Source organism: Pollachius pollachius, assembly GCF_949987615.1.
Source record: "Pollachius pollachius genome assembly, chromosome: 10".
NCBI lineage: Eukaryota > Metazoa > Chordata > Actinopteri > Gadiformes > Gadidae > Pollachius > Pollachius pollachius.
In genome coordinates, this window is record NC_136943.1 from 10429860 (window position 1) to 10451257 (window position 21398).

The window sequence follows — 21398 nt, forward strand, 5'->3', positions numbered from 1 at the left end:
GTGGTCTTGAGATATATATATATATATATATATATATATATATATATATATATATATATATATATATATATATAATTAAACTATAGTTAGCATAATGTTTGAATATTTATCTGGTTAACCATTCAAATGAGTTAGACTTCCCTTTTTGGTGCATCTTTGCATTGTTAGAAAGACCACATTGAGGAAATAATATTTTGAACAACCATAATCAGTTTGACCTGGAGTTTTTGTTTAATGTGGAATTAATGCAATTTCTACTAATGTTGAATTTTCATGAATTAGGTTTGCCCTTCAGAATTCAAGATTTTTTCAGAACATGTACGTTTCCATGATAGAATAATGTGTTATAATTTGTTACTAACAATAAAATAAAACAAAAGTTTTTTGTTTTATTTAAGTAAGACAAGTGTTGATTAAATAAATCATTACAATTTTTTTGGTAATGATTGAATTTGAGATACAACTGTCTGCTGCCGCTGTAGTCGCCTCAAAGAAACTGAACTTTCACTGACGCTATATTTATCCAGCAGAGGGCACCAGAGCGTACATGTGTGAGTATATTTGCCTCCCTTTGACATCTGGAAAGAGAGTTGTTAGAGGGTGGGGGAACCCAAGGTATTCCTCTCCACTTTCCTCTCGGTCTAAGAGGGGAATGGATCTGGGAGTCTAACCGAGTTCTGTTAAAAACACCAGACGGTCCTATCGCCATTACCCCCACCCTCCAACTGCCCGTGACGTTTCTCCCAGGTATCCGAGGCCTCTCCACCCCTGCCCCACCTTAGAGGCACCCAGCCCTCCTATTGCAGCCCCCGTGCACAGCATGAAGCTGGGCTTCGTTCTCTGCCTGGCTCTGGCCTGGGTGGAGCTCCAAGACGGTATGTACTGATCACAGTTTTCCATATTCTCAGCTTCTCCTTGTGGATGCTTTTCTTTTGGTTTATTCATTAAAGAAAAGTGCAGTTTTCCCCTTTTGATTCCAACGGTGACATCCATAGATCTCCACTATTCTGGAGGAAGAAAAAGAGAAAATCCTACAACTTTATAGTCCACACAGGGTGGAAAATTGTCTTTGGCTTCACTTGGCATGATGTGACATGTGAATAGTAATACTAGTTGCTGAAAGATAAACTGAAAAGGATGAAGTCACAGCCGTAATGCATTGTCATATTACAAGAGAAAATAAAATACATAATCCTTACTTTAAATGTGGATTTGATTAGCTTTTTTCCTTTGGTTTTTGAGAGAGCTTGGACGACGTAGTGTTTTTTATATTTTTTATGTGATTCTTCTGCCAATGAAGTGAAATCAGTTGCATCTGCTTTGTGCATCAGCTTTTTCTAATTAACCTTCCCATTTCACATGGGATGTTTGCATCCCATGCGGTTTCCTACCGGTATGCATTTGCTTCTAAAATAACACATGCCAGAAATAACAAGCCTAACATAACTTGGTAAATAAACAGCAGCGTTTAGTGATTAGTTTAGTTCATCTTCTTGCTGCCAGCGGAGGCACGCTATTGCTCCCCTTAGCTACCGGTGCTGGAGCTAAGATAACCCGGATTGATGCATCTTTAATAGATAGGGGTATTGTGACACCCTCTAAGCAACCAAGGAAACGTGTTACTTTTGATGCTCTAGATGTACCTGGTCCAAAATGTCCACGATGTCAGCAGTCTTTTGGCGTGTTGATCCACCTTCGGCACGGATGACTCTGATTAAAAAAATATTCGGTATTAAAAAAATAATTACAATTAAAAATTAAAAAAAATAACAGCAATTAATAGTTTGATGAGTTGTGTCCAAGGCTGATGTAACCACCACCTATCAGGGAAAGAATCATGAAAAGCAAATAAAAAATGCATTATATTAAGGGAGTGGTGATGTTTCAATTCAGTGTTAAGCTTGACAATCAGGTTAATTTCCACAAATGTGGGAAAGAGGGAGAAAAAGATGCAATATAAGCAGCCAGCCAATGTAGTTGGCACAACACAACACGTTTACATGACACTCAAGAAAATTGAATTATTGGGTTAGTCCAACTATGATTGGATTATTAAGATGAATGTATACACCTTAGTCACACTATAATCAAATCGAGTTACTCAGTCGAATTAAGACACCTAGATTATTCGATTGTTAGTTGAATTAAGCGTGCATATTGGGTCGGATCGCATGCAATCGGATTTTGCGTTCTGCGCATGCTCAAGATTTTTCCCGGGGGCCGTGATCTGGAAGCATAAGGAGACGATAGTCATGTTGTTGTCGTCGTCGGAAAACGAGAGATGCCAATTTATTTAAAAAGGTGGCGAAGAAGATGGAGGAAGCCGGTGTCGTGCCAATGTAGTTACCCCCTATAAGAAGTGTATCAACGGCCCAATCCCAATGTCCGGACTCACAGACTTTATTGCGCATTCTCTGGAAATTATTAAGGCTTTAGGGCTGTCCCAATGTCGAATTCCAAAGGGTGTGAGGGTTTGAGTCCACACTTACCGAGCCCTTTCCGTGAGTCTGCAACTCACTGCAGATTTCACCTAAGGGAATTACCCACAGTTCAAAGCGTTGTGACGTTTACCGCGGAGACCATAGGAAAATCCGGAATTTAGGAAGGTAAACAACAAGACGACGCTACAGTCTGTGGCGAAGTCACGCCCCTTCCGGTAAAGCCCATGGGACCTATGAGATCAAAAAATATGAATGGGTTTCAATGGAGAGAAAGTAATTATTTTCTGGTCCCAGTCTTTATATGCCTATGTTGTTTGTGGATTTAAATGATAATTTTTCATGCAAAGAAAACTAAACATTTTCGTTAAGAAGTTGGATAATGTTAGTTTTTTTCCAAGGGGAGGATAAAAGCATCAAAAGAGGTGAAAACCATTATAAGATGGGGCATGTGGAGAGTTTCAGTTATACCGATGGGGAGATTGTCGGTCTTGTCCACGCCAGTCGCAGGGAGCGTGACGGTATACGAGACATGCAGTCTTTCTCATTGTGTTTTCTCTACAGCCTTTAACTGAACAACTGCACAATAAACGGTCAAACTTTTGATATGAAAAATTATCATTTAAATCCACAAACAAAATATGTGTAATCCGGGGCATATTAAGACTGGGACCAGAAGATAATTCCTTTATCTCCATTGTAACCCATACATATTTTTCGATCTCATTGGTCCCATGGGCTCTACCGGAAGGGGTGTGACTTCGATCAGCTCACCAACAAGAGCCTGCTCTTTTGGCTCCCAAACGGCTCTTCATATTACTACTTATAATTCAACCCGTTCTGACTTATGATTAGTATGTGTAGGCCAATAATCACCTTAATTATTCAAAACATCCTTTATACTGAAGTATTCAAAATTAAAAATTATATTTCTAACATCAATAAATTGCTGTAGCTGATTGTTTTCATTGCATTTACCAAAAAACAAAAAAAACATCTAAATGAGAATTCCAAAACCGGCATTTGTCAGCAACATCTTTGTCATTAAACGTTGTCAAGGTAACATGTGCTCTCGTGAAGTGCTGTCCCAATCCCATATATACCTATCTGAGGCCATGTGGCCACACACACTCGCTCACTTAGCACCTGAGATCAATTAAGTCCGTGAGTCCTTAGTCCTTAGTCCTCAGGGCTCACTTTGGGATTGGGCCGTCATCAACATGCATTCAGTACACACTACGCTTCTGTTACGAGAGTAGCGTATGCGTGTGTGCGAGAATGGCAGTATGTGTGTGCGAGTGACTTCAGCGAGTGAGTGGACGGGCGAGGAGAGCGAGCGGTTGCGTGTGTCAGTTTAGTGAATGAACGAGTCCGGTTATGTCTTTGCAAACGAGTGTACTGTTAAGTTAGTGGAACTACGAATAAAGTACCCAGCCTGTCAATAAATGGTGGCCGCTTCATTCCGACCTATAAGCAGACCCACTGCTGGTCAAGGTGAAGGGTGTTACCCCCGAGAGAACATCTGCCCTGCAGTGCTAATTTCGTTAACGAAAAATACAAATTTTTTTTGTCAACAACCTTTTTTCCATGACTAAGACGAGACGTTGACTAGCTAAAAATAGATCTTTGATAATAAAAACTATGACGAAATGTAAGTTTTGTTTTCGTTGACGAGAAAAGACAGGACTAAAATGTTAGTGGTGTGCTATTTGGACATTCAAAATGCACAATATTTTCCAATCATTACCCTCCCATAAGGTTCTTATGCAACTGTTCACTCCTCCAGTAAATAGGACGGACCTTGGCTACGACTTGGCAACGGGAGACATAGCCCACTCAGCTATGAGCTAATGTTATGCATTGTACATATTTATAAATCGAAATTTGTCCCAGCCTTTATACCACAGATACTATAGGGTCTATAGCATATAACCGGGTTTTCTGATTACAGTTTAATGTAACAGTAAGCTGACAACATCCTAATTAACACAACTGCAAATGAACCACACAGAGATAACCATGGCAACCGGTTAAACTAATTTTCTTTTTGCGATCATTCTGCTCATGCATCCGCCGTGTTGATAAACAAATAATCCCCTATAGCGCGACTACGGCCCACTTTAAAAAAAAAAAAAAAATTCATTAATTTATAAAAAAAACGGTTAACCGTGTACAAGAAAAAGAAAAAGGGGTTGTGTAACCGTTCACACCCCTATTCAGTACGTTTACATGCACATCTTAATCCGATTACAGCCAAAATTCGACTATGCTCTTCAATTGGACAACTGCAATTGTCCTAGTATACATGGCGGTGAGAAAATTGATTCATGTCATTTCTCCGACGCTAGCCACTAGTCCGACGTCCCTTTATTTTGAAAGATATTAATAACCCTCCGCTCCGACCACCATGTCTCCGCCACGACCGAGATAACCCCCACCACAAGTCTTTACATGTGTGGAAGTACCCGAGTCAGAGAACCCAACGGTCAGTTCGACCACGACGCAATGCATGAATACAGATCTTAAACACGTCGGAAGAAAAAAAACATTAATTTGACAGATGTGCCCGAAGTTACTACTTTACAACCTCGTTGATGACCAACATTTAGAAAAACATGTACTTTTAATTCAAGCCTTGGGTGAAATCGAAACGTAGTGTGTGTGCTTCCACCTGCACTGAATGCATGCACGCGTATAGAGTGGCGAAGCCACGCCCCTTCCGGTAGAGCCCATGGGACCTATCAGATCAAAAAATATGAATCGGTTTCAATTGAGAGAAAGTAATTATTTTCTGGTCCCAGTCTTTATATACCCTGGATTACACATGTTGTTTAAGGATTTAAATGATAATTTTTACCGGAAGGGGCGTGACATCGCCACTCTATAGGGGGTAACCACATTGGCACAACACCGGCTTCCTCCATCTTCTGCGCCACCTTTTTAAATAAATCGCCTTTTCTCGTTCCGACGGCGACAACAAAACGACTACCGTCTCCTTCTACTTCCGGCTCACGGAAAAAATCTCGAGCATGCGCAGAACCCAAAATCCAGTTCCAATTCGATTGACCGTAAAATAAATGCCTATCCGCGCTGATGTGCAAATAAGCAGCGTAGACAGTAATTACATTACTTACGTTTACTTTCAGTAACGGTATTACAAAATGACAAAAATGCTGAAAGGGATAGCAGCAGAGCAGTGGTGTTGTTTAATTACAGGCCGGACTCACCACTGTGTGTTCATGAGAACGACATGCTGATGCACCCTCTCTCGTCGCCTGTGTCTCACTAAAAACGTTAACGGAGACGGTGGCGGCAGTAACACACACACACACTCACACACACACACACACACACACACACACACACACACACACACACACACACACACTTTAACAGAACTGCGAGCGCGCAGCACAGTTGCAAACACATGTAAGCCTAAATGTATCCGCGCAAATGTGCAAATAAGCAGCTTAACCAGTACAAAGTATGACATACGTAACGGTATTACACCACGAGAGTGCCGCGTGCAAGTTACTTGCACAAGTTAGTTAACCTAGCATTTACTCTCACTGTCCGGCAGTGTCCGCTAGCAAAATGCTAAATGAATTAGCAGCAGAGCGCTAGCTGCAAAACTATCACTATATTTTGTAATGCCACATTACCTTTAACCCACCAGTGGTTTGAACATATGGCTAACACATTTCACAAACTCAGTTAAATGCATCGAACATGTTAAGCTAACCTAAAGTTAGCATGACTTAACTAGCTGGTCCGGTTCAGTTAGTTCACTAAAGTTAACCCTTAAGACGTAAATCTTTTGACCCATAGCCTACAGGCAGAACATTTGTTATCTGACAATTAACATTTGTAATCCATGACTTTGTCTGCATTAAATTTACCGTTTTTTCAGAGTGACCTTGACCGTGGACGATGAGATTGAAGAGGAGAAAAAAATTGCAGCTTCAGCTAGAAAAATCTCGCTGGAAAAGACGTTGACGTTCAACAAATAGAGATAGGAAAACCTAATTGAAGCATTTGCATAGAATAGCAGGTCAATTTAGTAAAGCACAATTTCAATTTGATATAATCAGGGTGCGATTTGCCGGTGGGGATGGTGGGGATTATCCCCCCTCTGGTTTACACCCTCTGCTGAATTATTTTTATCCTCGGTGGGGATAAAAATGATCCCCCCCACCCAAAGTATTTTCACCATAACATCGTAATAATTAACAACCAAAATACACAGGGTCCGTCTTCATTTTGAAACATTTTAAAATGTTTCTCAAAATTATCCCTCCCTCTGGTTTTTTCACAAATCGCACCCTGGATATAATACACAAAAGTACAGTGCATTCGCTAAAGCAAAAATCTGAATCTGACTTATTCAAAACAGTGCTTTACTTCAACTTTTCAAAATATATACTTTTTAGAGTGAACTTTGTACTGTTATGTTTAAAAAACAATGGTGGACACCGACGGACATGTAAAATCATATCCCCATGTTAAACCATTCACAATATATAATCGCAAAAATAAAATCAGAATATCGTATCGCACGCTTTACGGTAACACATATCGTATCAAAAATCGTTGTTATAACGTATCGCAAGGTCCCTTCTGATTCCCATCCATTCTGAAGTATTTTCATCTACTTCTGTAGTATCCTGCCAGCAAGCCAAGCGCAGGAAAGATGCGGCAGGGAACCAAATCCGACCAGGTGGGAAGAGAGCAAAGGGGCGGATCTCCAAACAAAAGGAAAAGGAGACAGGGGGGCGGGGCCAGTCCTTACTGACCCAGGTGCTGGATAAAGGACGCTTCCTGCGACTGGGCGGGACCACAATGCTGAGCCCTGGAAAGAACATCGAACTGCGATGTAAAGGCGCCAGCATCGGCTGGTCGTATCCCTCCTACCTGAACACATACAACGACTCCCGGCTCAGGTGATCAAAGGGCAACTACACTCAAGATTACATCTGGGAGTTTGGTGCCATCTAGAGGTTGAAAACATTGGGTGCCACCACATTTAGACAATTTCGTCTCTCACATATTTATATGTAAACCATATACATTTAATTTTTTGAACGTGTTTTTTGTATACTATATACAATACATTATATACAGTTTTATATAATTGTCATCTTAAAGTCAAATCCATTCCGGCATAATATTTTCTACCATGTAAACTGACCTTTGTTGGCCTACTCAGTATTGCAAGCACCATACCAACATTCAAACCACATATAAACATCAACTTTACACAGTGCTGGTAATACTTAAATAGTTGAAAACCTTAACCATTTACCTGACTCACATTAGTATTCTACTGTTAGTCTCGCAATATCACCCCATGTTCTATTCTGATGATTGTGATTTACTTATTTAGAAGGGGTCGTATTATGCCACTAGGTCGAGTGATTAGCCATTACAAGCAGTTTTAAAAGCGTTTAGTGACAGCGTTTTAGTGACATCACAAGTCACACTCACACCTGGTGGCATAATATCACCCCTTTAAAAAGTCCACTGTGCTCGAAATGGTTCCCTATTCACTCACTCACTATTCCCTATATAGTAAGATAAGATAAGATAGCCTTTATTGTCAACGTACAGTCGCCTATGCAACGAAATTGGGACTGCCAACTGAAGGTGGCACTCCCAATTGTGTTTATGATATAGTGCAATATATAGGGAACGAACAAAGGAGAATCCGGACACTACGCTGAACATTTCTAAACAACCGCATTGCATTGTGGTATACGGGAGTAACATGTAGGGAACATCGTATGTTCACTCAATTAGTGTTTTATGTCCACTATATAGTGAATGAAATTAACCACTGAGAATTCGAACACCACTACAAAATGGTGAGCATCCTAGTGCACTATATCCGTGATAGGGAACGATTTCGAACCGTTTCGAGACGTTTCTCAATACCAAGTTCTATTTCATTCTTACAGACTGCCAGAGGCAGTGCTTAACACTGGATGTTAGGCACTTCCGAACTATCTCTCTCTATAATAATGTTAGTTATCCATCGCGCATGCGCAGGTCGAGCATATAATATCACACAAAGTCACACGTGACCGGGGATGACGTCGGGCTGCCCATCTATATAAGCCTGTGTCACTCTCCAAGATGTCCCTTGTATCTTCTCGCAGTAGCGAATAAAGGTTTAGAGTACAAAATAAGCTTGAATAAAAGCAATATTAGCTGGTGACTCTTTGCTGGTAGCCCTGCAACCGTATGGTTGGAGCCACGGATTCGTCCTCCAAGGGCTGCGATTAGTCACGCACGGCTATGTTATGAACGCTGCATACCGATGTTTCGTCGGTGAGCTCGGCTCACATAACGCTAGGCTAACACAGTGTCAGCCTAGCGTTATACTTACGTCTTGTTTTGTTTGCCTCGCTGCATCAGAGATTGCCATTACCGGCGTTTGCCGCCTTTTCTTGGCAACTTTCGTTCCAGTTGATTAAAGGCTCCCTGACGAGTGTTTTCGCTCGTTAAAGTGTGTACTCCCTTGCTTGTTTCCTGCCTCACTGCTGATGACTTTGTTACCTACTTTACCCAGAAAGTAAAGGACATTAGCTCCTCTTTTATCACTGCCACCATCCTCCCTCCCCCGACCCCCACCTCTGTCTTTACCCAATTCATCCCTCTCACCTCAGACGAGGTCAACAGAATTATAACATCTAACCATGCCAACACCTGCCCCCTTGACACTATCCCTTCCTCCCTCCTCCAGGCTGTGTCAAACTACATCCTGCCATTTCTCACCACACTAATTAACTCCTCCCTCACTTCTGGCATTGTTCCAACGTCTTTCAAGACTGCCAGAATAAAGCCTCTCCTCAAAAAACCAACGCTTGATACCACTGACATCCAGAATTGCAGACCGGTATCTCTTCTTTCATTCCTCTCTAAAACATTGGAACGTGCCGTCGCTAACCAACTGTCCTCCTATCTCTCATCTAGCAACCTGCTTGACCCTCACCAGTCAGGCTTCAAAAAAGCACACTCCACTGAGACGGCTCTCCTCGCGGTGACTGAGTCCCTCCGGGCGGCCAGAGCCTCGTCCCTCTCATCGGTTCTCATTCTCCTTGACTTGTCTGCAGCATTTGACACTGTGAACCACCAGATACTCCTCGCCACTCTCGCCGAGCTTGGCATAGCTGAATCTGCCCTTTCCTGGTTCACGTCATACCTGATGAATCCCACCTATCAGGTAACATGGAATGGCTCCTTGTCCAAACCTTGCACGCTTGATACAGGTGTCCCTCAAGGCTCGGTACTGGGACCTCTTCTGTTCTACCTCTACACCAGATCTCTGGGCTCTGTAATTACATCCCACGGCTTTTCCTATCACTGCTATGCTGACAACACTCAGCTATTTCTCTCCTTTCCCTCATCTGACAAAGCCCTGATTGCAACACGCATATCTGAATGTCTGGCAGAAGTCAGCACCTGGACAACTGCCCATCACCTGAGGCTTAACCTCAACAAGACTGAGCTCCTCCTAATACCAGGGAAAGATTGCCCACACATGGACTTACTGGTCACTGTTGAGAACATCACTGTATCTCCTTCTCCAACTGCCAAAAACCTTGGTGTAGTGTTGGACAATCAGTTATGCTGCACCGCAAACATCACTGCGGTGGCCCGGTCCTGCAGATTTGCACTTTATAACATCCGCAGGATCCGGCCCTTCCTCACAAGGGAAGCAGCTCAGCTTCTAGTCCAATCACTGGTCATCTCCCGCCTCGACTACTGCAACTCGCTCCTGGCTGGACTCCCTGCCTCTGCGATTAAACCCTTGCAGCGCATCCAGAATGCGGCAGCGCGCCTCGTGTTCAACCTACCAAAGTACTCACATGTAACCCCCCTCTTCCGAGACCTCCACTGGCTCCCTGTAATAGCTCGCATCAGATTCAAGATGATGGTACTGGCATACAAGGCAGTCTATGGAACTGCCCCTGCCTACCTCCAAGCATTAGTAAAGCCACACACCCCAGCTCGATCCCTCCGCTCAACTACCTCAGCTGGACGTCTGGTACCACCATCGCTAAGAGCAAGCAAAGGTCGATCAGCAAAGTCACGACTTTTCTCTGTTTTGGGACCTCAGTGGTGGAACAAGCTCCCTACCGATGTCAGGACCGCAGAGTCGCTCACCAGCTTCCGCAAAAGACTCAAAACTCACCTGTTCAGAGTTCATCTTGACTCTGCATAGAAACCAATGCACAGCCACCATTGAATGTTGTACGTCCTGGCACTTGTACAAGGTACTTAATTGTGTAGCATCTACAGTAGCTGCTATCGCTGCTTTACACGGGGAATGGGTTAGCCTAGCGATTGTAATACTTGCACTTGGTTCTATGAACGTCTTTACTGTACCGACAGCGATATATTGTTTCACTTCTTATGACAAATGTGCTTATTGTAACAAATGCACTTATTGTAAGTCGCTTTGGATAAAAGCGTCTGATAAATGCCCTAAATGTAAATGTAAATGTTTGGAATTTAAGAGCAGAAGCTCCCCATTACGGTTAAGGCTAGTGGGTAAATAAGAAAAATTAATTAATTTTGAAAGAAAAAAACAAAACTCTGTTTTAGGTTGAGTTTCTTACGTTGAGCAGTTTGTTGCCCTTTTGTTTAATTATTACTGTTGGGTGCTTTCATTCAGTAGTAACCACCTCACTGCCGCACTTGCATGGCTCCACTGCTAGCCCTAGATGGACATGATGAATGCCCCGCATGCCTCGGTGTGGTCCACCTGAGGGAGGGGCTGTCTGACGATCAGTGTATGAATTGCAGTTTCATGCCACATGGGCTGAAAGTGACAAGACTAACCGAGGTGGAAGGACCTCAGGTTGAAGGTGAGCTTCCCCTGCCTCGAAGAGAACCAGTGGTACGAGTACGCTCCCCACCCGGGGCTGCCCCGCCCAGGAAGAAGGCTAGAAAGGCTGATGGTTATGCTGCCAAAGTGGACAAGCTAGTGTCAGAGTTCGCTGAGATTAAGAGTTTGCTCTTTAACCTTCAGCCAGTCAGGTTTGCGTCAACCCAGGGTTCAATCCCTCAGGCTGAGGCTCCAACTACACCAGAATGGGACGGAGATGCCCTGTCTACGAGGGCTTCCTGTAGCCAGTTCTATGAAGACAGGCCGGGCAGGGCGAGGTAGAGGCTTCTACCCAGGCTTCTGAAGACGGCTCCCAGCATGTAGGGAGTGGGTCTAGGGCAGGCTCAGAAGCTTCCCCGGCCACGGTTAAGCCAGTGGTCCGAATGGCACTGGCACTCTTAGGGTTGGATGAGGCTCCAGCAGCAATTGCTCCAGCTAGTGCATTCTTTAGGCGTGTCCCGCCACAAGATACTTTTTCTGTGCATCCCTCCCAGCCATATATTGAGGAGCTTCACAGATGCTGGCCAGACCCCAGATCTCCATCTCATCAGACCAGCGACAGCAGGGCTTTGGCTTCAATGCAGAATGCCAGCAAGCATGGACTTGACCGAATGCCAGCTGTGGAGCCGACCATTGCCTCCCTCATTGTGGCACCAGAGGAGGTGTTGAGGCCGAATGCTCGCTGTCCCAGGCCACAGTATCGCATCACTGATGACCTATTAACGAAGTGCTATGACACAGCGGCACATATGGGCCATATTGGGAACTCGTCCCATTTGATACTGGCCCTGTCTCAGTCCTTGCAATCATCCAGTGCAGATACTTTAGTGCAGTCTAAGTGACACATCTTTGCAGGCGTTTGCCTTCATGACCAGAGAGCTTGGTAGGCTGATGTCGTCGCTTACGCTGGCTCGCCGCCAGGTATGGCTGGCCCAGTCCCCATTATCAGAGCCATGCGGGAGAACCCTCCGCACTCTCCCCGTAGTTCCGGGAGAGCTGTTTGGCCCAGCAGCACAACAGGCCTTGGATCGTGGCAACCAGACACAGCAGCAGTTTGCTAACCTTTGGGGAGCTACATCCCTACCGAGACAGCAGCCTCCACAAGGTTATGGCACCAATCGTCCTCTGCCCTCAGCGCGTCCTAGTGGTTATCCCAGGACCTCACCAGCTCCTGAGCGACCCTATCAACCCCGTCGGGCTCCCACAAGGCCTGCACCCCAGGCACAGAGGAGTCGGGGTTTCCCCCCCCCCCAGGCCCCCAAGACGACGTGGGGGCAGGTACTGACGGCTCAGGGCCGGGCGTCGGGCGCTTCGCCCAGCAGCACCACATCTGCTTGGGAAGTTGCACTACAGACTCTTGAGTGGTGGCCACACTTTCCCAGGGGTAAAATCTCATATTCCGACACCGGCCCCCAGTTTTCAGGGGGATCAGATTGACTACAGTCAGCAATCTTACATGGCAACAGGCTCTCAGACAGGAGGTATCCACCCTCCTGGAGAAGAAGGCCATCAAGATCGTAGATCCTCAGACACAGCAAGGTGGGTTTTACTCAGTGTATTTTTGAGTTCCAAAAAAAGAGGCCGGGTTTCGCCCTATACTGGACTTACAAGGGCTGAACAGTTTTCTGAAAGTATTGCCCTTTCACACGCTAAAGACAGCGGAAGTGCTCCAGGCTGTCGCACGGCAAAGCTGATTCACATCAATAGATTTTTTTTTTTTTTTTTTTTAGAAATATATTTATTGAGTTTTCAAATTTTTCAACATACAGACAAATATAATTATTCACATATAAAACAAATATAAAATAAATACAAATACAAAAACAAAAACAAAGTACAAGCAAATAATAGTAAGAAGAAAAAAGAAGAAGATGTATAAGTAATTACAACCTGCACTTTCCATACAAGGTTAAGCTTGGAAATATTGCACTTGCATCAGAAATGTCAATCTAAGCCTCAAGCAAACCCCTGGCGTGGTGGCTCTCAAGAAATCCCATAAATTGTCCCCACACTTTAAAGAAAAATTTCATTTTCCCCTTGGAGGCATATGTCAATTTTTCTAAAGCTAAACAGTTGGAGAGACTTTTGAGCCAATGGCTGACTGTCGGAGTCTCCGTACTTTTCCATGTGACTGCAATGCAGTGTTTAGCCACTAGGGAGCAAAGAATAACAATTTTTTTGTTCATACTAGACAACTTTAAATCTGGTAGAAGTACTCCAAGGATAAAAATGCGGGGGCAGACAGGCAACACAGTGCAAATCACATCTGAAATTGTTTTAATGACCTTTTCCCAAAAACATTTAATATCAGGGCAGCTCCAGATGCAGTGAAACAATATTCCCTCTTCAAGACCACACTTAATACATAAATCTAGGTTATTATTATCAAAGCGATGTAACAGAGAGGGAGTAATGTATGTACGCATGATCCATTTAAATTGTAATAGTTTATATCTGGTGTTAATAGTCTGGGTTTGTGCATCATGACAAACTCTCTTCCATTCGTCCTCAGCAATCTCTACATCCAAATCTCTAGACCAGGCCAATCTACATTTATCTGATGATTCTGTAGATTCATTCACAAGAATCTTGTATATCAAGGACACCTGTCCACGTCCTTTAAGATGGTCAAGAACAGCCTTTTCCAGACTGGACAATGGTGGTCTATAGGGGGACTTTTTGAGTGCCGTTAATATATAACTCCTAATTTGTAGGTATTTGAAAAAATGTTTTGAAGGGATATTATAAATTGTTTTTAAATCATCAAAGCTATAAAGCACGTCATTCTCATTATACATATCCATAACTTTACTAATCCCTCTCTCTGCCCACAATTTAAAGCCAAGGTCACTTCTGCCAGGAGCAAATCTGCAGTTTCCCCAAATCGGTGTAAAGCCTGATATATCTGGTTCTATTTTAAAGTAAGACTGGATTTTATACCAGACTCTTATTGTATTCTTGACAAATGGGTTATGAGTGTCTTTAAGCAGGTTTTTCAATGTATTAGAATACAGATAGAGCTTTAGTGGGAGAGGAGATGTAGTGGCGTTTTCTATTGTGACCCAGGGTATTGTGGAATTGTCTGAGAACCAGAACATTGCTGCACTAATTTGGGCCGCCCAATAATACCAGACAAAGTTTGGAACTTGGAGTCCTCCTCTTTCGAATGGCAAGTAAAGTAGGGTGAGTCTAAGCCTCGGTCGTTTGTTGTTCCAAATAAAATTTGTTGTAATTTCTTTCAATTTGGGGAATAGATTAGATGGGGGCTGCAAAGGGATAGATTGGAATAAATATAAAAGTTTTGGTAAGATATTCATCTTAATAATGTTGACACGGCCAATCATAGAAATGGGAAGCTCTGACCATCTTTTAAGGGATTCCGATACAGATTTTAAAATTGGATTATAGTTAGTAGGAACAATGTCATTGATATCTGGCGTTATTTTTATTCCTAGATAGGTAAAGCCATGAGGCGAGTTATGAAATGTATTCACTAATGGGGGATTGTCCCTCTCAGTTTTCCTAAAAAACATAATATTTGATTTTGTGTTATTCACTTTATAACCAGAGATACTTCCAAAAGTCTCCAACAGTTTTGTAAGTGATGGTAAGGATTGCGTTAGCTGTCTCATGAAAATAACAATATCATCAGCAAAGAGGCCCAGACGATGTTCATAATTTCCAATTGTAACTCCTGTTATTAAAGGGTGAGATCTGATTGTCATTGCTAGGGGTTCGATCGACAGGACAAATAAGAGAGGTGACAATGGGCACCCCTGTCTTGTACCCCTGGTTAGGGTAAAGGGTTTTGATATAATTGTGTTCGTCAGAACTTCAGCAGTGGGATTGTTGTAGAGCAATTTTATCCATTTAATAATTTTTTCTCCAAAACCAAATCTAGGCAATATTTCAAATAGGTACGGCCATTCAACTCTGTCGAAGGCTTTTTCAGCGTCCAGGGACAGAATGGCCGCATCTCGTCTTTCCTTTTCGTTATGAACAACATTGAGCACCCTTCTTAAATTTTGAAACGCCTGTCTGCCTCTAACAAATCCATTTTGGTCTACATGAATTAGACCTGGCAGGAGATTTTCTAGCCTCTTTGCTATGACCTTAGCTATAAGCTTTGCATCAGCATTTAAAAGTGATATGGGTCGATATGATTCACATTTAGATGGTGGTTTACCAGGCTTCAGAATGTTCATAATAAGAGCTTTAGAGAGAGAAGGTGGCAAGGAATTTGTTTTGAATGCTTCTTCAAGCATGTCCAAAAAGGGAGGCAGCAGCTTATCTTTAAAAGTTTTAAATAAATCGATGGGAAGTCCATCAGGGCCCGCGGCTTTCCCCCTCTTCATATCTGCAAGTGCAATATCTAGCTCTGAAAGCTTCATGGGACTGTCGAGAAATTCCTGGTCCTCAATAGAAAGCGTTGGAAAATCAAGACTATCAAGAAAACTGGTTCTTGTGATCTTGTTCGTGTTACTAGGCAGTTCAGATTTATAAAGTTTTTCATAATATAATTTAAATCTCTCATTTATTTCCTTTTGGTCATTAGTAACAACTCCAATTGAATTTTCAATTTCGTGGATCATTTTTTCATTCTGTAATTTTTTTATTCGCCAGGCAAGCAGTTTACCAGCTTTTTCCCCTTGGTCATAGAAGGACTGCTTTAATTTATTTAAATTAGTTAGGGCCTTGTTTGCTGACTGTTCATTATAATGGGCTCTCAGTATGGTTAGTTTATGTTCAAGTGCTGGGGTATGGTTCACTATGACCTCACCTTCCAACTCTTTAATTTGGTTTTCAATTTCCATCATTTTGTTCTTGAATTGTTTAGATTTAAAGCTGGTATAACTAATTATCTGGCCTCTGATATACGCCTTAAAAGCTTCCCACCTAATTAAAGAAGAAGTTTCAGTGGTATTGACGAGAAAGAACAAATCTATGTGTTGGCCAATGAAACAAATGAAATTGTGATCCTGCAACCATTTATTATCAAATTTCCATCTGGAAGGTCCACAGAATTCTTTGGTAGCACTGTACTCAATAGATACTGTAGCGTGATCAGAGATGATTATGCTATTGTAATAACAATTTTTCACATTTGGTACTAAAGTTTTAGAAAACAGGAAAAAATCCAATCTTGAGAACGTCTTATGCGTGGTCGAATAACATGAAAATTCTCTCTTGTCTGGGTTACGCTCCCTCCAAACATCGCAAAGGCCCAACTCTCCCATGAAGTTAAGGATTATTTTCCTTGATTGATTGTGGGAGGAGTCCTGATTACCATTACGATCAAAATCGGGATTTAACGCGCAATTGAAATCCCCACCTATAATAATATCCCCTCTTAATGAGGCAAGTGTTAGGAAAATATTATTATAAAATTGTGGCTCATCTTTATTAGGTCCATAAATATTTACTAAAATAAGATGTTGACCAAAGAGAGTGCCCTGTAAAATAATGAACCTACCCCCGGGGTCTAGAGTGGTGGTATTGACCTGAAATGGAATTGACTTGTGAATTAGGATGGCAACCCCTCTAGCATGGGATGAGAAATTAGCCACAAAGACCTGACCTTGCCACCTTCTCCTTAACCTGACAACTTCATCTGAAGTTAAATGTGTCTCCTGTAGGAGTACAATTTTAGAACCTAAGTGTTTAAGCCTTGTCATAACTTGTTTTAGCTTGACCAATCTACCCAGGCCTCTGACATTCCAAGAGGATATTTTAAATAGCTGATTACTAGCCATGTAACCTTTTATAAAGAGATCTGTCAAAGGGGACCATCATGTATCTGAGTGGCTGTATCACCGTTTGCTTAACAAATTTTACAAAAGAGGTTGAAAAACAGGTCAAAATAACAATAAGACAAATTGAGAGAAAGACAAAAAGAAAAAAATAAACAAACAAACAAAAAAGCAAAAGCAACATATAACATTTTGCTAGAACCTGCAAAACAACCACAGTTAACAACTGTGGCATCGACCTAACGACTGCCTTCTATCTACAGTCAAAACTAAATTATTGCACCAACTTCCTTGGCTTTTGTTGATCCTGCAGAGAGGAGCAAAAAAAAAATAAAACTAACTTGTTTACGCTTTATCTCTGACTCTTAGTCTATGTAATTTAATTTGAAGACCCTTTAAATATACAGGATTTCTTATGGAACTAAAATTGTAAATGTTGTTTCGCCCAGGTTGACTCAGATTAATAAAAATGACTATAGTTTAGCACAAACTAGGTGTAAATAATAGCTTATGTTTCTGTCTCTTAATATTGTTGCTCGAGACAATTTAAAGGAAGATGGAAGAAACAAACAGAAAACTATGCACTGCACAAATTAACATATAGTATATAATAACAAAATTACCACCCAAAGTATGTTATATTTGCATGTGCTTTCTAATGATTAAATAAATTGAACGTCCATGCTCACAACCCAAAAGAGGAGGAATTTCAGTCATCATTGAAATAAAGTCTAACCTAGAAAGCTACTCCAACGTTTCGGTAAATGCAGCACTTTAACATAGCCTATGCAAATACGTACTCACTTATTCAACCTCTTCTGGATGGCTACTACTGATATTTTTCCGGAGGAAGACATGCACATCTTGAGGAGACAGAAATGTGTAGTTCTTTCCACCGTGTGTGATGCGGAGCTTTGCAGGGAACTGCAAGCCGTACTGGATTCCTTCAGAGCGGAGCCTCTGTTTCACCGCGTCATAGGCTTTCCTCTGGCGTTGCACTTCAGCGGAGAAGTCCGAAAAAAACTTCACTTGTCTGTTTTCATACATGACTTTCCCCTTTGCTTGAGCCGCTTTCATCACACGAACTTTATCCTTGAAGTTTAAAAACTTCATGATCAACGGCCTGGGAAAGGGGGCAGAGCGCGTGGACTTTGCTGGACCGGTGGGGAAACTGGGGATACGATGAGCGCGTTCAATCCGCACCGCCGTCGGGAAATTCTCCGCACCAAGAATATCGGGGAGCCACTTCTCCAGGAAAGCTTCTGCATCCCTGCCTTCTGCGCTTTCTGGGAGGCCGATGAGACGTAGATTGGAGCGACGTGAGCGATTCTCCAGGTCCTCGTTCTTCTCAGTAAGAAATTTAACTTGCGTTTCCAATTCCGTCATCTTGGCTGTAAGCTGGGCTGCTGTATCTTCCGTGTCACTTATGCGGGTTTCAGCTGTGGTTAACCGTCCCCTGATTGTATCCAGATCCGTTCTAATGTGTGCTATACCGTCAAGTACTTCACGATGCCGCTCTAAACTTTCTGTCTTTAGTGAATTAATGGCCGCAAGTATAGCATCTGGCTGTTGGGGACGAATGGCATGTGGAGTATCTTCATCGGAGACTGCGGCTGTGTCAGTCATAATGGTGTTGCAATTATCCGCGAGCGGGCTAGCAGCCTCCTCGTCCTCGCTAGCGCGACTCTCGTTGCTAGCTAGCGTTGACCTTGTAGTTGGTAATTCAGCATTAAACTGATTTCCAGTTTTTTGTCTTGTTGAATTTTTGTTTTTTCCCATTTTGGTTTGCTTTACCCGCTTTAGCTGCCGTTCAGGACTTAAAAGGGTCTGTTTTATAATTCACTTGTCAGAGACTCACGAAGTGCGACTGTCTAGCTCAACGCCATAACCGGAAGTCACATCAATAGATTTAAAGGATGCATATTTTCACTGATCCACTTATAATGGAATGTGACCAGGAGGTAGTTCAAACCATCATAGACTCAAGAGCTCCCTCTACCAGGGCACTTTATGCTAACAGATGGAAGATATTTGAAATGTGGTGTGAGGCTCAGAGAGAGGTACCGGAGTGTTCCTCAGTGCCAATGATACAGCGTTTTTTGCAGTCCTTACTGGAAAGGAAGCTATCTGCTTCCACTTTAAGGGTCTATGTGGCTGCCATTTCATCCAGGCACATTAAGGTTGATAGACAGACGGTGGGGTCTCATTCTTTGGTGACCCGATTTCTTAAAGGAGCCCAGCGGAGGAACCCCCCATGGGCTGTTAAGCTTCCGTCATGGGACCTACCTCTGGTACTATGTATGTAACTACAGTTCTATGAATTCTGGATGACCGCTCGTCACTCGGAATCTTGCGAGAAGATTATGAAGGGACATCTTGGAGATTGACGTGGGCTTATATAGACGGGCGGCCCGACGTCATCCCCGGTCACATGTGACTTTGTTGATATTAAATACTCGACCTGCGCATGCGCGATGGATAACATCCAGTGTTAAGTACTGCCTCTGGCGGTCATCCAAAATTCATAGAACCGTAGTTACATGCGTAACTCTCGTTTGTTTTTCTTCTTCCAGCGTCAAGCAGAGTGACAAGTATAGCCAGCTGATTCTAACATCGCCCTCTGCTGCCGACACGGGGGACTACAGCTGCTGGGTCATACTCTGTGATGGATCGGATTGCCACAAAGACCCAGACCAAAGCTCTTCTTCGTACATCTATTTCACCGGTAAACAGTTTAAGTTATTGAAGGACCTCCACACCCACATACTTAACCCTACAATAAAAATATTATTGCATTTATATAGCGCTTTTCTAGGTACCCAAAGCACTTTATACAGTTAGAGAGAGTGTGTGTGTGTCTGTGCGTGTGTGTGTGTGTGTGTGTTAAGATCCATCAACAAGACTGCGCTCTCACTCCCCCTGTCACCTCCCCCTACCCCCCACCAGACAAGGACAACCTCTTCGTCCCTTCGGCCATCCACTTTGAGATCGTCTACCTGCGGCCGGACAAGCCCGCCGTGGTGCCCTGCCGTGTCACATCCCCCCTGGCCAAGGTGTCCCTGCACACGGAGGTCCCACCGGCGGAGATCCCCGCCAACGGCACCCTGGTGAAGTACGACCCCACCAGGGGCTTTGTCCTTCAGAGCCCCGGCCCGGAGCAGCAGGGGGTCTTCTACTGCAAGGCCGTGGCTAAGGGCACCCCGCAGATCTCCACCAAGTTCCAGCTGCTCTACGTAGAGGGTAAGGCCGTGCTTTGTGTTCTTCAGGGTACAGGGAGCACCGAGATCGGGTGCTAAAATGAGGGGTTACAAGATGGAGTTAGGATCACACCTGAATTTACTCCGGTTCATACTATAGTTGTGTGTAACAGGTTACTTAGGAAACCCCTCAACTGCATGGAAGTATAATGTTTTCAAACGTTCTCCCAGTTCCTAGCGGACCTCCATTTGTGAACGTCGAGGCCTCTCCTGAGTTTGTGAGAGGAGGTGCGACCATCAACATCACCTGCACCGTGATGGGGGAGCCGGACGTGGACGTGAGCTTCAGCTGGTCCTACCCCGGTCAGGTAAACATCCACAATCAAACATTGAAATGTATCATGATGGGGGGGGCCCCGGTGGCGCACCAGGTAGAGCGCATACCATTTAGGCTCAGTCCTGATCAGTGACCCAAATTTGATTCCTGCCCATGGTCCTTTGCTGCATGTTCTCCCCTCTATCTCCCATACCTTTCAAACTATCTCTCTCTATAATAAAGCATAGAAAAAAAAAAAAAAGGATATGAATCATGATGGGGAGCCCAACAGACCAACCGGTAGGGTTATCATTTCAATCCCCTGAGGGGGATTCCTGGAGAGTACCTCTAATGGTAAACAATAGATGTTCCCCGATGTGGACGGTGCGGTGTCGTATGACTGTCGGTGCAGAAGAACCTAGTCATGATCTCCATTGACTGTCTTCTTCAGGGACAGCGCCCGGTGGACGTCCAGGGCTCGAAGAGGCTGGTGAACAGGGGGGTGGGACGCACCACCCTCATCTCCCAGAGCGTCATCACTGTGGCGGACATGGAGACCATCGACTTTGGGAAGTACACGTGCAAGGCCAAGAATCTCAATGGCGAGACATTGGTGGCAACCAACATAGTCCCTGGGTAGCCTTGAATTAATCTAGTCTGTGTGGTATGCTGCAAGTATAGTAGGTTACATTAAAAACACTAAGTATCAGCCAAACTTGTATAAGAAGTTGTATACCATAGGTAGTTAAATAAGAACCTGAAAATATTTGATTCTCAACACAATAAAAATGCTTCCTTCGACGCTGC

At 43.3% G+C, this 21398-nt stretch overlaps 1 protein-coding gene across 1 annotated transcript; it reads left to right on the forward strand.

The window, feature by feature from the left end:
- The first annotated feature begins 610 nt into the window (after positions 1–610).
- On the forward strand, positions 611–21392 carry pdgfrl (platelet-derived growth factor receptor-like). The gene is made up of 6 exons (XM_079744453.1): positions 611–875; positions 7099–7378; positions 19652–19803; positions 20025–20318; positions 20507–20643; positions 21043–21392. The coding sequence occupies exons 1-6, from the start codon at positions 821–823 to the stop codon at positions 21229–21231; spliced, it is 1107 nt and encodes a 368-aa protein (XP_079600579.1). The 5' UTR covers positions 611–820; the 3' UTR covers positions 21232–21392.
- The last annotated feature ends 6 nt before the right edge of the window (positions 21393–21398 follow it).